Here is an 18,087-nt window from a genome sequence, read left to right on the forward strand (position 1 = left end):
GGTATTTGGTCTTTAGAAAAATATTTATTTAACCAAGGAAAGATTTGCCTGCCCATTCTGGTTGCTTAATATAAATCCTAGAACACTTAAGTCTACCCATTTTTAGAATTCCAAGACCACCTGTGCCTGTCCACTCATTATTAAAAACTTTCTGTGAGTCTAAGATACTTACCTTTTTTTTTTTTTCTAATATTTCATATTCTCTGTATTTTAGTGTTGTTTTGTTTTTACAGTGTAGCGATTTTATAATTTGCTTGCTACATCTCCACTGTGTGATTACTTAATGCTTACCATTTTAAAGGGCCATTTGCTATTTTCTCTGTAAATGAGATATGCAAATTGCCTATGAACAAGTATACAGTCAGATGAATAAATAAATAGTAGCTAGCTTCACAGACATCGGTAAGCACAGATCTTGGACCACCTAATGTTAATTTAAAGCAGGCCAAGATTACTGCTAATCAGAGTCTGTGAAACCGGCCGTAGGGGTTTTACCCACATTCAGACATGCAGACATCCTACTTGGTGCCCTTAAGTAGACTTTAATGAGGTCATTATCTAAAAATGAAGAATGAATAGAGGGGCAAACATTGAATTTAATTGATTGTATTAAAAGTATACTGTTTTCTGTGCATTGATGAAAAGCCATTAAAACCTAATATAAAAAGCCTTAATATTTTCTGTGATAACACTTACCTGGAGAGTCTCTCTTACTCATTCAACAGTGTTGATCTCTACAAGAGATTTATTGGAATAGTGTAATCTTTTTATATAAAGACCTGAATTGTTCCCAAAGGAAACAGATTAGTTACAAGTGCATTTGGCATTTTGCCCACACAGGGATAAAACAAAGAATCTTACAAACTGTAAATGTGCAATATCAGGGAGAACAATTTTGCAAGTATTTAATATTTTTATTTTTAGTCCCTTAACTGATTTTCTGTGATTGTCAGGCAGTTACAGTTATCAGACTGACAATGCATAAACAAAAGATTAAAACAAAAGGACACCTCAAATTTTAACACAAAGTATCAGACTGAACTGTAGCGCAGCCGACGGCTCCTGCTGTATGATACAGGAGTACAACAAGCTTACTATAGACTACCAGCTGGATTGAGAAATTGAATCTTTGGTGCCAAGACATTTCAGCTGCAACAGAAGAAATGTTGGCCAATGTAAATTGGCAGTATGCAAACCAAGTGCTGTACCTACTACATATAGTACAGTGCTTTATAACGCTATAGTTGGGAGCAGTAGTTACGAGACCGTACCTTTTTGTGTTGTGCCTTATAGTGAGTATAAAAGGGCTACTGTAATGGCATTATGGAGGAAATGGGAGCCACGACAGTACCGTGTTATAATTCTGCACTATAACGAGGCATGTTGTAACGGGCGAGCAATGAGTGTGTGTGTGTGTGTGTGTGTGTGTGTGTATATATTGAGAGAGCTATTTTGGAATTCATCCTAAAACACTTTTAGGTACTTCCATATGTGATCTCAAAAGACATTTTGAAGTGGGGAAGATGACAACATTCAGTCCATGTGTTATTGAATGACCCACTGGTAGTTTGTTGAAATAAAACTTTTTACTTTTAGAAGCTTTTTTTTTGTGTGTATTCTCTTTTTTTTTTTTTACCCTCATCATAGAAATGTTTACACAGACCTACAAAAAAAGCCAAAGCCGTTATTTAAAATAATAAAATTAAAAATCAAACCTGCAGTAAACTGACATTGTGTGAATCAATTCAGGGCTGAGAGTTTATTTGCAGGCCTAGTTGCTTTACTTTTGTATGTCATCATAGTCATGTATTTATGGACACTAGCAGGAACAATTGCACAAAAAAACAATATCATTATAGTTTTGGGATGCCAGTAATATTATGCACCCATATTACAAGGAAAAGGCAAAAGTTTGTTTCTTGTTGTATGCTGGTAGTTTATTCAAGTCAGACAAATGAGACATCAGTATTTTGATTTACATATCTGATGAGTATTCATCAATACAATTTCAGTGCTATTTTTGTACAGTTGAATATTCTACCTCCTTGTACTTGTGAAAGATGTTCTTTCCAGCTCATTTTCTAAAAGCCTATAGTATACCGCTTGATAAAACCCATCTGAAGAAACATTTCCAATCTGTTTTCAATCATGTGTTATGTTGCATTTTGGGAAAACCACAAAAGAAAAAAGGACCAGTATTTTTCACTCAGTTGCTTAATGGGTTTTGTTTGAAATCAGAAAAGAAAAGAAGTTGACTAACGATGATCATATTTGTTGTTGATGAGTTATTAGATTAATGTACATATTTCAGTGTTAGGAGGTTTTTCTTAAGCAAGATTTATAAACTGAAGAACAAACCACTGATAGAGAAAGGATTGCTTTTGCACCCCAATAAACAAGCAGCATAGTGGCGCCCCTGATTTGAACCCAGGATCATTTGACTTCTGCTTCTTGGCTGTAACCACTAGGCTTTAATATATCCAATATTCAAAATGACCATATGCATTAATATTTATAAAATACAGTATATTATTACATCAGGCTCTCTCACTAACTGCTAGAGTATGAACAGTAGGTTATTATTTTGCATTGTCGTCAGCAGACACAAAACAATGCCTATGGGGTTCTTTTGAATATCTGACATTGCACAGAAGAGAAAACTGGAAGGAAAAACTGGTTTTACAGACTGGCCATCTAATAATAATAATAAAAAAACAAACAACAAAAAAAAAAACAAATGTGGTTCATACAGAGTGGTCCCTACATTCTGTAAGTTTTTAAAGGCAGTCATTTTTAAATTACAAAATTGAATATGATCATTGTGGGCAATTCACTGACACACATGGGAGATGGAACATTTCTTTGCAACATCGCACTGGTGCCCAGTTTAATTATTTTCATGTTTTCCTTATTTTCTCTTTAGCCCGCAGAGGGCGCTGTTGTCTGTGGCCTGGATACCGGCAACAGTAATTATGAGCATATGGTTACCAACACAGGTATTCACTGGCGTACTAGCAGGTGCTCAAAAGATTAATGAAAACAAAAGGCGAAAGGAAAAGAGAAAATAAAACACAGTAATAAAACTACAAAACAAAGGTGCTGCACTCGGTAGCAGTAACCCGACTGTCTCTATCCGAACGGCTCGGGTCTCCGTCCTACGCTCGCTACTAAAAATTCCTTTTCTTTTTAATTCATTTGTCGTAGTGCTCGTTCTTCTCCGGCCGTGCTCGGTCCAGCAGCAGAGCTTCCGCCAGCTGGCTCGTTTTATCTTAAGGGAACAACAGAGCATTATTTTATAGGGTCAACAATCCCCCAAGGCCTGCCTCTCAGCCACTCAGAGAGAGGGAAAGCCAACACACCCTCTTCCCCCACCTCTCCATGTCACTACCATGACTGATGGGCGGATCTATGAGGCTGCTGCCCCCTTTCTGCAGTACCACACATGCACCAAACAGTCAGCACAGATCTCCCCTGTTAGTCTTAGCTTAAAATGTCTTAACTGTTTTTTTTTTTTTTTTTTTTTTTTTTTTTATCATACTGTTACAGTGTGAGGGGTACAATCAATTTGATGGTCCTGGGTTCTGTTGCTCTAATATTAAGTTATAATAATTTTGATCAAAATCTGCCTCTACCTGGATTTCAGCTGCTTTGATATTGTCTAGAGAATCCTAAGAATGGACACCCTTCCTCATTCTGTTCAAATCATGTTACATTGTGACCTATCATTTATTCAGGCAGAGTGGAAAGGTCACATTAGTCATTCAGTAATTAAAAAAAAAAAAGATTTTATTAAATATACTGGCCGATCCATAAAGATATATAAGGCAATTAACTACTTAAATACAGAATGTAACCACAAAAAAGCATAAGATAAAGCTACACAAGGCAGAAGTTGAAAAATCAATAAACTAAAGCAATATCAACAAATAAAAGTACCACAAAGGGATAACACGAGAGCAATTACATACAAAATGAAATATCGAACACATTGATAACAAAAACAATACAAGAGAAATAATGACTGTAAATCACAGAAGCATAATACATTGCTTCCAGCTCCTTGAAACAGAAAAATGAACTAAACTGCAATGAAACGAATAAAAATGGAATGATAGTACTGCCCTGTAAATGTACATGCTAAACATGTACTGTGTTTTTATAATGTAAAAATGATGCGTATCTGCTATTGCTGTGGCTGACTTTTAATCAGTGGTTTCAGTTACTGCAGCAATGGGTATTTTCTCAAGCAAGATATTTCTGTAAAAACCTATTACACACATAATCAAGCTGCTGTGAAATGTTGATAAACAGTAATACTAAACATAGTCATATATGTCTTGACAGGCCTCCAGTTGAACATGCAGTTCATGTTTTGAATGCAAGACAAAGTGGACCTTACGTTTCGCTATTTCAAGTGTTTGGCAGCCACATACAATTTTTTGTGATTGTACACTTTAGAAATAAAAAGTGATTGAGGTACATTTGTTAACTGCACCAATGGCATTTGCCAACTTAAACAACAGGCTGTCACATTAGTCGCCCTGGTTTAAATAGTTCTTCACATACATACACACACCTCTTTTTGTTACAAAATAGTAGTCTTTTTCTATCAGTAATGTTGTGCCCTGTTCAGTTTCCCATGCTGTGATTCATTTGTTGGCTTGCTGACTCTCACTCTGTACACTGTCAGTCAAGCTTTTGTGCCCCACACCGGTCATTTTCAATATTAAATGCCCAGTAGGTGACTTTGCTGCATATTCTCCCCTACTGGTGACTCTTCAGTGGCTCTCAAACAGGTAAACATGGGGGGGGGGGGGGGTCGCGAAACAACCAAATCACAAGCTAGACCTATGATATGTAATGACTAGAGCAGCACTGCTGGGCTTTTATAAAAAGGAAAACTGCAGTATGAATATATATTTTATTTCTGTCATTTATTACTGAGTATGCTTTTTTAATAGGAAGGTCAAACCAGAACAAAATCTCACTTAAAAGGGGTCTATAAAAAGTTTGAGAACCACAGCTTTTTACATATATATGTTTTCAACAAGCTATTGTTTCTGAATCAGGGTGTATACAAGTATGGAGGACTCTGAACCTGAAAGCTCTATTGTGGTTGGTTATGCAAGGTGTTTTTTTTTTTTTTTTAAATATACAATTAAGCTTAATATCATTTCAAAGTGACTGCACATACATTATGACAATAAGCAGAGTTGACATAATCTTCAATTCACTGACGCTGTTTTAACCTTGAAGCCGTTAAAATAACAGTATATATTACCAAAGTGATATTATCAGGAGCTTGTTTCCATTGACTCCCATTATATTGTTGTGGGAGACATTTTAATTTGATAATAGGTGATATGATATGTGAATGGCTGGATCTTATTTTCTTTTTCGTTTCTGCTATTTAGTACTATGAGAAGTTTTATATCATTTATCTAATTGTGTAATTATTGTTTTTTGTTGAGAAAGTCTTTTATCATTATTTCTGATACTGTGCAAGGCCTGTCTCAGCACATGTCTAACAAGAGCAGCTGCTGGGTTCAGCAGCACTGCACAGGACCGATATACTCACTTCAGTTGTTGCCGTATGCAATTTGAACCCCAGTATCTTGATGCCGTTTTGGTGAAAGCTTTGTAACATCACCATTGCGAAGGCTGTTAGTCCATTCTAACAAGCAGGCTTCCCTCAGTCTCATGTAGGTACTACAGATAATAAGCAGACCTCTTGGTTTCTGACTCGGTTGCACAAACAAATTAATTAAAATATACTGCAGTTAATTAAATCAATTGACCAATCACATTGTTAATTGGTTATATTGCACCCAGTAAATACATATATTGCACACCATTGTCATATATTGCACCACCGGTTATATTGCACTCATATAAGTTATTAAACACAATAAGTTTTATATATCTATCTATCTATCTATCTATCTATATATATATATATATATATATATATATATATATATATATATATATATATATATATATATATATATATATAATTATATATAATTAGCTATTGCACATAAGTAGCTAACTGAATATATTGCACATAAGTTTAGCATATAATAGATTAGTTATCCATCAAATAAATAAATAAATAACACAGCTATAATGATTTGTCTCCAACAACTAATTTCAATCACAAGCAGCATTCCAAGTGATCAATTAATTATGATTTAAGAAAGACCATTCATTATGCTATATTGTTTATAATTTGTCCTTAATTAACACTACTACCACTATTCTTAACTTACAATATTCAATAAAAAACTAGTCAAAGGCAGTAAAGTGAAGGAAGTAAAGTGCATCTGTGCATAGGAACACCCCAAAGTAGCTTATTTCCATTTGTTTAAGAGCAGTTGGGCTATTTTTTTTATTTTTTTTTCACCAGTCAAGAGAAAGGAAAAATCGAACAGTTTATTTTCTCAAACCCAATGTAAATTCGGCAGCAACACGCCTCCCCCTGGTTCCACACGAGCTCCGGCCACAGCCCTCACCGCAACACCACAACACAGCTCACTCGAATAGTGCTTTATTAATCTTTACTCCATTTTAAAACAGCTGGCAGCTATACTTGCACAACTAAGCAAAACGCAGCTAAACTCACTGTCTTCAGTAGCGAACTGCCATATTTTCAAAACTTCTTTCTTTTTCCGTCTCTCTCTTGCTCAGCTCAAACACGCCTCCAGCAATACACCTTCCAAGCAACATCTACCCCGGCCATGCAACAGTGCTAGCTTTATTCATGCAATGCCGGAAATCCCAATAAGTCATTATGTCACTGCCCATATTTTGCGATGACGTTTTTATTTTTTCTTATTTATTTATTTATTTATTTATTTACACGTAGCTAATATATTTTATAGACCGGCACATTTACCTATCGTTACAAGGGGCGTGCTCAGAGTGGAGGATTCTGGCAGCTATTTCAGCTTGCCATGTTAAGATTGATTCTGTCTCCCCAGGAGCTCACCTCCTGGCGGGGCTCGCCGGCTTAGGCAGCCTGTGAAGGACATTGTTCCTCGCTGGAGGCTAAACGTGGTGCTTAATGCACTCATGAAGCCTCCATCTGAGTCCCTGCATTCAGCTTGGATGATTTTTTTTTATAATTTAAAGCGGCTTTCTTGCTTGCTATCACCTCTGGAGATGCAGGCCGTCACTACAACAAAAGTCTGCCAGGATAAAGGTCATGCTCTGTACCAATCCTGCCTTTTTGCAGGTGTTCCACATCAACCAGTCTGTGGAATTGGAGGCTTTCCATCCACCTCCTTTCCAGTCTGACAGAGTGACAGCTCCATACGCTGTGCCATTTCGGGCCCTGGCATACTATGTTGACAGGACGAAAAGTTGGAGGCGTCCAAACAGTTTTATGTCTGCTATGGTACAGTGTCCTATGGCCAAGCCCTGTCTAAGCAGCAGCTGTCCAAATGGACACGGTCAGGACTGCCTATGAGCTGGCCAACTTGCCATCTCAGAAAAGCTAAGTACCTATTCCATTAGGGGCATGACAACTTTGTGGGCTTTACTCCAAGGTGCATCGGTCAAGGACATTTGCTATGCAGCAGTGTGGACTACTTCCCATGCATTCACTTGGTTCTACAGACTTAACGTCGTGGATCCTTCTAGCTTTTTTCCCCCTAGCTACTTGTTACTGGGGTTCCAAATGGTAACACACAGGGAAGCCTCTTGGCTTAGCGTTGTAGCATTCTGGTCGTTCGGAAATCTTGCCCTTGCGACATGGGTATACAGATCCATTTGGTAGTCGTTACATTTTGTACTTGAAAAGGAATCTTAGGTTATTATCATAACCCCGGTTCCCTGAAATAGAAATGTATCCATTAACCTTCAAGGTCGCTGTGTCCATGGTTGCAGCAGGCTTGATGAAAAAATTACGCTGCGATCTGTGAGCGTAGTCCTTTTGATACCTCAGGGGCGGAGTCATGACTGCGTCACAGGCTCGGTGAGCAGCTTTAGTATACAATTTTCAGGATTCTGGTCTTTAGGAGGTAAATACCCATTCTGTAATGGTTACATCTCTATTTCATGGAACCATGGTTATGATAATAACATTTGTTCGAAACAATATTTTAGTTTAATTGTAAATTAAAAATGCAAAATGCAGTTACTTTTTAAAATGTGTATTTTAAGTTGTTAGGCTGGATTTTTTTTTTTTAGTGCATGAGATTTCACGTTATTATTAATTGGTCTGTTACCAGTAACTAGAGCTAACTGTGCCATGTGAAGAGCACTGTTTGTGTTTGCTTTTTTTGGCAAGAGCTCCCCCCAACTGCTCTCCTTTTTTGCCCTTGTGGTTATGTGAGGGGTGATCATGTACCCTCATTTATATCCTGAAAACATGAAGTGTGATTGGGAGATATTGGATTACTTAACGGTTAATTCCCTTGGTTACAGTCCATATTAAAACGCAGACTGTAACTCCACATGAAACTCCTGTCAACTGTGTAATTGAATAAGGAGAAATCCTGCTGTCCAATTTAAAGCGGATGGAAATCTGTATTTACAGATTTTTTTTTCTCCCCACTGGAAGTTGTAATTGAATCCATACTTTAGTACAGACAACACTGTACCTTTGTCATTGTTATGGTAACGGTTTTTTTCCCCTGCCAAATGAATTTAGCTTCATGCATGTATGTACTTCATTATTATCTCAGGTTCATAAGTTGCATGTTTCTGCAAGAGGTTTGAGAAAATATTTGTTTGTAATTTCTCAGCAGACAGTCTATAGAGCTCTCAAGAGCCTTGCATAACAAAACGTATTTTATTTGTCTATTAAGCTTACTGCTTCCTGTACGGGGACATTTTGATTTGCAGAAAAATGTAAGAATATACATTTTAAAATTGTGAAACTGACAAATTAACTTTAAAATGTGATGCGCTGCTTTGTTTTTAAATGACATCTATGGTACTCCTGTATTGTTCGTTCCTGTGAATAACAAAATAGCCTTGCTGAGATAGTGTCGCATTACCAGTGGTGACCCTGCTGCCAAGTTATTTCTCAGGGTCACAGTGAGTCAGTGGCTGAGCTGTGATTTACAGTCTGTGATTCAGCCATTAAATTGCAGAGCTGTCCTGTGATATATGGTACATTATTCTGCACTACGGACTGCGGCAGGAAAGAACACATTTAAATCACATGATATCCCTTTCATTTTGAAGTTGGAAGTGGATTTGGGCTTGAACAGGAGCCAAATGTCCTCTGCATGAAGTTTTTTGTTTGTACCTTTTGTGGTGTTCCTTTCCTGTGTTTGAGGCTCTCCCAAGTCAATGCAACCCATTGCCTTAAAAAGTATTTATCCTTGTTTCTACAGGAGCACCCACAGGCCATCAGCTGGCAGAAGATATGAGCCACTGGCAGCTCCACGCTCACTACTACCCACCCCTCCTCCGCTCTTCCACCATTCGGAAGTTCATGGTGGGATATGAGATGCTGGCTCAGGAACAGAGGGACCTTACTCCAGAGCAGGTAGGGGAAGGGATTGCACTTTACACACACCTTACCATTTCATGCTTCCACCCATTTAACAATTGTGCATCTAGTACAATAGCTCAACCCACAGCTATTGAATGCCTTCCTTACCTGTTACAGTCGGCGAATAAAAATTATGGGCACTCTATGCTTATTATATCATAATTCAAGGTACCAGATGAAGGACAAGCATTTAATAAACTTGAACCACTTTTTAATAAAACAAAAAGCAATATCTAGCGATTTTACTATAATATTTTTAAAACAAACAAGAAACGTATTTCATTTAAAGTATTCAATAAAAAGTATTGGCACCCCTGCTTTAGAATTTCGTGTGTTCTTCTTTTGCTTTTATTACGGCTTTCGGGCACATATGATAATTCCTAACCAGTATGTTAAGTCTTGTTGGGGAAAACTGGGTCAATCCGCAACCTATCGTTCCTTTTCAAGTCGAAAGTAACCATCAAGGTATGGGAACAGTGTACCCAAGCCGTTGCGAGGGAGGATTCTCGGCAGTAGGACAGACTTACGTCATAACGCAACTGCGTATGCAATAAATCTATGCATATGCAGAGCTGCGCCTCAGCGTCTATGCTCGCAATGACACCTGTCCTAAGGTGGAATAGTCAACACCATGTTGGCATCCTGAGGTGCCACAGAGTGTAGTACAGATGCTCCAAATAGTCGAGCAGAGGAATCCAGTACGTTTAACCGGTAAAACCTCATAAAAGTATGTGATGCAGCCCAACTGGCTGCCGCGCAAATGTCCGACACCGGCACCCCTCTAAGAGGGCCCAGTCTTTCCGCGGATGCAACGCGAAGGCATTGAACCAGGCCTGTAGAGGTCTCTGGTGTAATAAGCCCAAGGGAAGGGCTTGCGAGGCGGCAGCCATCAATCCCAGCATGCGCTGACACAGCTCCATGCTGACTGTTTCTCTTAACCTGACTAGGGAGAGACACCACTCCAGCGAGGCAACGCTTTGTGTCGACAAGGTCGCTTCCGTGGACACTGAGTCCAGATGCAGACCCAAGAATTCGGTCTGTTGGCTTGGCACGAGGCGGCTCTTCTCTGAATTGACCTTCAGACCTAGCCGCTGAAGATGGTCTGTAACCATCACTGTGTGCTGTGCCAACTACTCCTTCAACTGCGCGCAGACGAGCCAGTCGTCCAGATAGTTCAGCAGTCGGAAGCCTTAAGCCTGCAAAGGGAGCTAGGATGGCATCCATACATTTCGAAATGGTTCGAGGAGCTAGTGACAGACCTAATGGGAGGACACAAAATATTATTATTATTTGGAATAGAACCCCTGGTCGATTAGAGCAGGGTCTACTTGTTGAATGGCACGCTTCCTGAGCAATGCCTGTATTTCCACATTCAGAGCTAAGGACTGAACCGAGTCCTTCACTGCAGTTACGACCACAGTTTTGCGCATCCAGGTGTCATTGGTGCATTGTTGCCAGAACTGTAGCTGTGGGACAGTGTAGGGGAGGGTTAACAGCTGCCTGGAGTTTTCAGGACTGTTTTAGCTGCGCTCGTTCACGTGGGGCCTGGCCAGAGCCACAAGGGCATGGCCTGCCACCCCCTCTACGGTGCCACTGTCCGCGCTGCGGTCTTACAAACGCGGGTTGGCCGCGCACTGATGGACCTAAAGGGGAGGTCTTACTACTCCGTGGTTGCGCCTGCTGCTGTGTCGATGTCCTGCGCCATTCGTGTTCCTGAGGCCGCTTAGGCTGGAACGGCTTATTTGGCCACATTTTTGCCATTTGCTGTGATGCCTCCCGCGCCTTGACGGATCATTGCAGCATCTCCTCCACCGCCGGACTGAATATGTGTCTCGGTGTAATTGAGGCATCCAGCAATGGGGCCTTATCAGGTTCCTGCACTCTCGCCTGCGAGAGCCAGAGCTGCCTTCTGGCCACCACCAGTGACGTGATGCTCCTGCCCTGAGCCCGCACGTTGAGCTGGGCCAGCTTTACCAGCATCTGACTGACCGTTCCCAACTCACTTCTGAGGGCCGCAGAAGGGCACTCAGGCAGGTCTCTAATGAGTGCCGCCTGGTAGACTGTCAGCAGGCTGGCCACATTTGACAATCTGACCACCTCCGTGGCCGCAGTGTACCCCTTTTTGAGGCGTACCTCTGTCATCCTGCACTGCTTATTGGGGCATGCAGGATCTTTTGTCAGCCCCGATAATGTTGGCGTCTTCACCAACGCGGCGAACGCAGCATCCACCGTTGGGAAGGACGCCAACCCAGCTTCACTTGCCCCCTGCATGGTAAGGCCGAAGCCTTGCGAGAAGTCGCAGGAGCAGAGGCTGGAGCCCCCGAGGTGGACTGCACCTTCTTAATAAAGTCTGGGAATGCCAGAAGCACCCTGGACTGATGGGGCTGGGCTGAAGGCGACTCGAACAATGATCGCCGTGGAAGTTCTATCATAGGCCATTCGATGCCCAAGTAGCGGGTTGCTCTGTCCACCACAGACCACGTCGGGTCATCGGTATCCAGCACTTCAAGGTCAGTATCCCGACGAGAGGAGCGAGAGCGTCCTCTCCGTCAAGGCGATCTGGAATGCGACCTAGACTCCCAACGGGGGCGTACCCTACAAGGGGAGGGGCTGCGTTCCTTAGCGCGTCTGGTGGGGGACCTCTGACCAGATGTTAGTTGGGAGGACGGGCTCCTGGAGAGCTACAGCCGCCCTGGCAGCGTCGCCGTAGACGACGGCGGGGCAGAAATGGTGTGGGACGACCCAGAGGAAGGAGAGTGCCCACCCACTGCTTTCTTCGCCCTTTGGTGGGAGGGTGCGTGCCTGGAAGCCAGCACAGAGATGGCAAAAAGCCCTACCCGTCAACGCGGATGCGGTGTGCTCTGGTCCGAGACACGCCATCATCGTATGGATCGCTGGCAGGCAGCTTTGCCTGATGGATCACGCAGCGATGAAAGCCCGACATCTCCGTCAAGCGTGGCTCAACGAACGCTGAAGGTGCGTCGAGCGTCGAAGCACGAGCGCTAAGCACCTAAGGTGCGTGCATCGAGGGTGCGTGCGTCAAGCACTGAGCACCGACGCGTCGAGGTGCGTGCGTCGAGCAGCGACGCGTCGAGGTGCGTGCGTCGAGCGGCGACGCGTTGAGCGGCAAAGCGTCTAGCAGTGACGTGCCGAGCACCGAGGTGCGCGCACCGAGCGGCGAATTGTAGAGTTCCGAGCACAGAGCACCGAGTCCCAAGCGAGGAAGCGCTGCACCAAGCACCGAAGTGCTGACACCACGTGGAGTGTGAGTACCAAGCGTTGAGACGCTAGCACGAGACTCCTAAGCGTCAGCTGACCCGCAGAGCGGAGACGCTAGTGCTGGTACAGTATCTTATTGGTGAATACTTACCTTGGTGTTTAAGGGAGTATGTGTTTGGTGGTAGTCTTCCTAATGGTGAAAAAAAGGGATTATTTATTTATTTATTTTGGGGATGCTGCAGCAAGTGCTTAGTGACTGTAGGGCAGGCCGTACAGCTACCACGCGGTGGGGAACCCACAGCAGTATATATATATAGATATAATATATATAGATATATACCCCATCATATATATATATATATATATATATATATATATATATATATATATATATATATATATATATATATATATATATAGGGCTGCAGAGCAGACTCCACACACACACGGTCTAGCCAGAGGCAAGACCGAGGCTGCAATGCATGCATGGCCAAAGCCAACAACGCGCGTCCTAAACAAAAATATATATATAACAAATATATAATATATACAGAACCCAAAAAACACACAATAAATATTTAGAATAATTATATTAATAAGGAAAGACAAAGACCATGAGAGTAAACAAAAACGCGATGCCGAAGCAAAGCGTGTAGGAATATATAATGTAATATAAAATATATATACACAATTATATAAACCAAAAATACAAATAATGAGTGCAACTGAAAAAAACTCGTTGAAGGGGCCAAAAACCAGCTTCTCAAGCCTAAGCTTAATGAGTACAATCAGTGACAAGCTCTAATAACCTACTGCTACTAATGCTGAAGACAAAAGAGGAAGAGAGTCTCCGCGCACTGCGTATAGTAAGCTCCCAGGGGGACGGGCTTACACGTCAGCTCGTGCAGAGGCCTATCGGCAGCTTTGCTATAAAGCTCAGCCAATCCCTACTGCCTGACGGCAATGTCCCATACCTTCATGGTTATTTTCGACTTGAAAGGGAACTAGTGATTGTGAAGGCCATTGTAGAACTTTTGTCTTCATTTTCTTTAAGAACTCCAGAGTTGACTTAGCCGTATGCTTTGGGCCGTTGTCGTGTTGGAAGATAAACTGTCTGTATCAGCACACAAGCAGATGGTATCATTATACTTTGTGGAATGTTTTGATACATGGCTACATTCATTCAATCTTCAATCACATGAGTGTCTAAAACATACTCATATCATGATCAAATCACCTCCTTGGTTAATTGTAGGTACAAGGTTTTCTTCATTAAAGGCTTTCCCTTTTCTTTTTCTCCAAAGATGCTGTGGTCCATTTAGGAAAAGTTCTATTTTAGACTCATTGGACCTGATAATTCTGTTGAAGAATGCTTCAGATTCCTGTTCATATTTCTTGGACAAGTTTTAGATGGTTTGTTCTTTAAAAGTGGTTTGTAGAGAGGTCTATGTGCATACAACTCTTCTGTATTAATCTTTTTTTAACTGCTCGGATGATTTTCCAACCCCCCCACCTTCACCCCCAAATCAGAAATATTGATTTTCTATCAATAAGGTTGTCATCAGGTCCCCGAGGGGCTCTTCCAGTTAAAGCTCTGCCGCTCGGAGAGCAGGATGAGTCACACAGTTTTGACGGCCAAACTGGTGGGGCCCCCGAGGGTTGGGGGATGGGAAACCGGCAGGGATTGTTTATCCTTATCACGCAACACCAAACCCTACTGGCCACACACCAAGCACATTAAGAATGAATAAAAAGTAACGTGCCCACCTCGGCTCCGGATTGCACTGCGTAAAAGAGATTCTGGCTTTAGGCTTGTGAGATCAGAGGACGCTCACACACCCTTAGAATGTCAGTGCTGTGTGGGGAGAAAAATAACATACTTGGACATTCCAAATTAGGGGGAAAATAAATAAAAATAATAATTGGTCACTCAAAAAAAAAAAAAAAAAAAAAAAAATATATATATATATATATATATATATATATATATATATATATATATACTATATATATATATATAAATCAATAAAATTTTTTTTCGTAATCAGTTGTCTCGCTCGCTAAACCGGATTTGTCTGGACACAGGAGTTGTCTGATTTGAAAACAAAGAAAACAACATTTTGTAATAAATCTGTACAGTAGGCCTATACAGTAGTAAAATCAAATGAATACCTGTAGCACACTTTGTTTTTACTTTAGCCTACCAGTAACACAAAATAAACCATGCTGCTGCATTTTACACATTACTGTACAGTGTGAAAATTGTAAAAGATGATTTTTAATTAAAACTAAATTACTTTAGCACATTTCCTTTTTTGCTGTTGCCTGCTTTGTGCATAATTAACAGAAAACAGAACACCCACTTTACAGAAATATTTTTAATATAATATTTTAAAAATATATAAAGAATATATATTTTTAATGTACATAGAAAATGTGACAGTGTACTTATTGCATTTTTTTCTTTTCTATTTGTAGTCTTTTCCTTCTGTGTTCGGCATTCAGATTTGTGTTTCTTTTTATGTGGCGGTTTAGCAGGTTTCATATTTGATGGTTTAAAATCTTATAATTATAATGGGCATTATGATAATAGTAGACGTTATGATAATGAGGCTTTATCATGCTTGTCAAATAAGTCTTGATTGTTGGAAAGTAAATCAATAACATAGACAGGATCTCCAGTCCTTATTGAGGAAATAGAAGAAAAATCAAGAAGAGGTTACTGTTTTAATTTGTTTAACTGCAACAATTTAATAATTCTGTAACTTTCATTTGCCTGAGTTTGCTGGTCCTTTTATTGGCAGCTAAATCTCGTAGCAGTTTTAGCAGCAGAAGCTGTGTGTGTAATACACCACACGTAATTCATCACGTGAATGGTTGATCAAAGATTGGATAATTGACTCTACTGAATTGTGTTTGTGTCTTGGTAGGAAATTCAGTACAATAGACAGAATTATAGTAGGAGAGATGAATGTTTAAGAAGGTCGCTTTCTTCCATAAAGATGTCAGAAAGTTTTTAAAAGAAGTACAACTTGCAGTGGAAGAACTGAAATTTTCAAACAAAACAAAACATGACTTGATGATGAAGAAATGATTCAAAACACACTCTAAACTGCAATAGGAAATTAATCAGTGGGATGATAGCCGATAATATAAATGCTTCTTGCTGTTTTGAGTTTGGCAATGATGCTGCATCACACCATACGTATTCATATGTCTTTTGCTACTTGTGTGACATTACGTGAGATACATTGTCTGCAGATAGCTCATTCATAGTTCATTGTCTTTTATATCAGGCAAACAGCTTACATGGGTCAAACAAAGACATGTTCAAACTATTTTAATTTCTCCATCCGTTATCTTTAGTAATAAATTATTTTGCACATGAATGGGAGATAAGCTGACAGGCAGTTGGAATTTTCATTGGTCATTTATTCCAGCTGGAGTGTGGTGGCTGAAAGATTTGTTTTGAATGTACTTTCTAAGAGTTCTGTATTTCTGAATGTGTGTGGAGAAACACATTTTGCAAAAAGGATTTAAAAATATCAGAACATTTAGCAACGAGAAGAGACCGCTCGGCTCATCTAAGCTCAACGGTTCCTTGCCGCTGATTAGAGGACTTGTGTTGTCTCGTCATACTAGGATTACCCAGTGAGATTCAAATATGTACAATATAGGAGAGGGATTATCTTCTGGGGAATCCCTAATGAGTGAATCGTTCATAAGAATTTAGGAATTACTGAGCCATTATTATATCAACAATGCATAACTTGCAAAACAGTAGTTTTTATTTTTTTTAATTACGCCCTCTCATTACTTGCTTTTGACATTTACCAGGTAACAATATTGGCTTTTGACTACGTGTTCGTGAATCCACAATTAAAAGTCAGTAGAAAACTAAATGCAAAAAAAAAAATGTTCCAATGAAAATAGGTATTTGTCAACTGCATGGCTGGTATTTCTACAAGGAAGCTATATTTTCAGGAAGCAGTTGCTTTATAAAGGTTAAAAACTAACAGCTGCACTTTTTATTTTGTTCATTCTCTCAATTTCATTCCAGGCAGCTGAGCAATTACGGAACTTGCCAGAGGAACACTACAAAACAAAGGCAGACAAAATCAATCTGAGAGAGAACGCTAAAGAAAGCAAATGAGCCGCTCGGATAGCAGCAGTACACTTTTGCATTCTTACAGAGCATATCCACAAGAAGATGGACATCTTTCCCAGCATTTACCAGATTCAGAAAAAGACGTGCCCTGCTTCCACATACCATTCATTAAAAGTTAAATAATCCTAAAGGTTTTGTTAGTATCAAGTGTTTTTTTTTTTTTGTTTTTTTTTTTATTGCCAATTAATGTAGTTTATCCAAAAAGTACCAGTTGATAGCACTGGTAACTTCATGAACAGCAGAGACCCAAACCTCCCCAGCATTCAGGAGGGGGAAGAAAAGTCTGAACTCCTGATAATTAGGGATGATATGTACTTGCACTCTTCAATTGTAATCACGAACGGTCATTTCCAATAGTAAGTAGAAAACATTATTTTTTTTTACAAACTATAGTAGATTAATCTACAGTAGTACTGTAGATCAGTCTGGGGTGGTTGAAGAGTGATTTTTAAACTAGAACAGTAGGGGCAACAAAATACATCCAAATTGTAAACCTGGACACATTGCAACATGTGCTGTTCCACTCACATACTGTCATTACTGGGACTGTACACAGGGGGTCATCTTCAAATTAGTTGTCCTTTTAATGGGTCTAATAATGAATACCTTTTAATTGCTTTTTATAAGGTATTGCCTCTCTATGGCAAAATGATGACTAGCCAATAGACACATGTGTTTTGATTTGAAATGCATTTAAAATCTTTTAGGTGGGATTATATGGAACTATTTACCCTTTCCTGCATAATCTTTTATTTTGATTTAGTATTTATCAGCTTAAAAATATCCTCTCAATTAAAACAATTACTATGTATGTTGATTTCTATAATAAAATCACTTAAAAAATTGCATTACAATTGCATTAAAAATAAATTACAATCTTTATAGACATCATTAAAATGGCTGTCATGAACCCTTTCACATTTGAATTAAATTATTATTATTGTTGTTGTTGTTATTATTATTATTATTATTATTATTATTATTATTATTATTATTATTATTATTATTATTATTATTATTATAATGTCTTTGATTAAACGTTTTACAACCAAACAGCATTAAAACAGCTTTATCATCTCACAGAAAACGCTTTGGTACTGCAACAAAATATACATTTTGTATGGTGGCATCCTTGGTTTTAGACAGAAAGCATTCAAATAAATATAACAGCTTGGACCTCATATTGAAGAGA

At 39.6% G+C, this 18,087-nt stretch overlaps 1 protein-coding gene across 1 annotated transcript in view; it reads left to right on the top strand.

Annotated features, from left to right (window-relative positions):
- The window catches only part of LOC121303896 (galactose-1-phosphate uridylyltransferase-like), a 67,047-nt gene extending 49,239 nt beyond the window's left edge, over positions 1 to 17,808 (top strand). The window contains exons 10-11 of the mRNA XM_041234753.1: positions 9,348 to 9,502; positions 16,788 to 17,808. Of these exons, the coding sequence (XP_041090687.1) occupies positions 9,348 to 9,502; positions 16,788 to 16,880 (248 nt within the window). The 3' untranslated portion in view covers positions 16,881 to 17,808. The remainder of the gene's footprint in view (positions 1 to 9,347; positions 9,503 to 16,787) is intronic.
- The last annotated feature ends 279 nt before the right edge of the window (positions 17,809 to 18,087 follow it).

The sequence above is a fragment of the Polyodon spathula genome, chromosome 2, assembly GCF_017654505.1.
Source record: "Polyodon spathula isolate WHYD16114869_AA chromosome 2, ASM1765450v1, whole genome shotgun sequence".
Lineage (NCBI taxonomy): Eukaryota > Metazoa > Chordata > Actinopteri > Acipenseriformes > Polyodontidae > Polyodon > Polyodon spathula.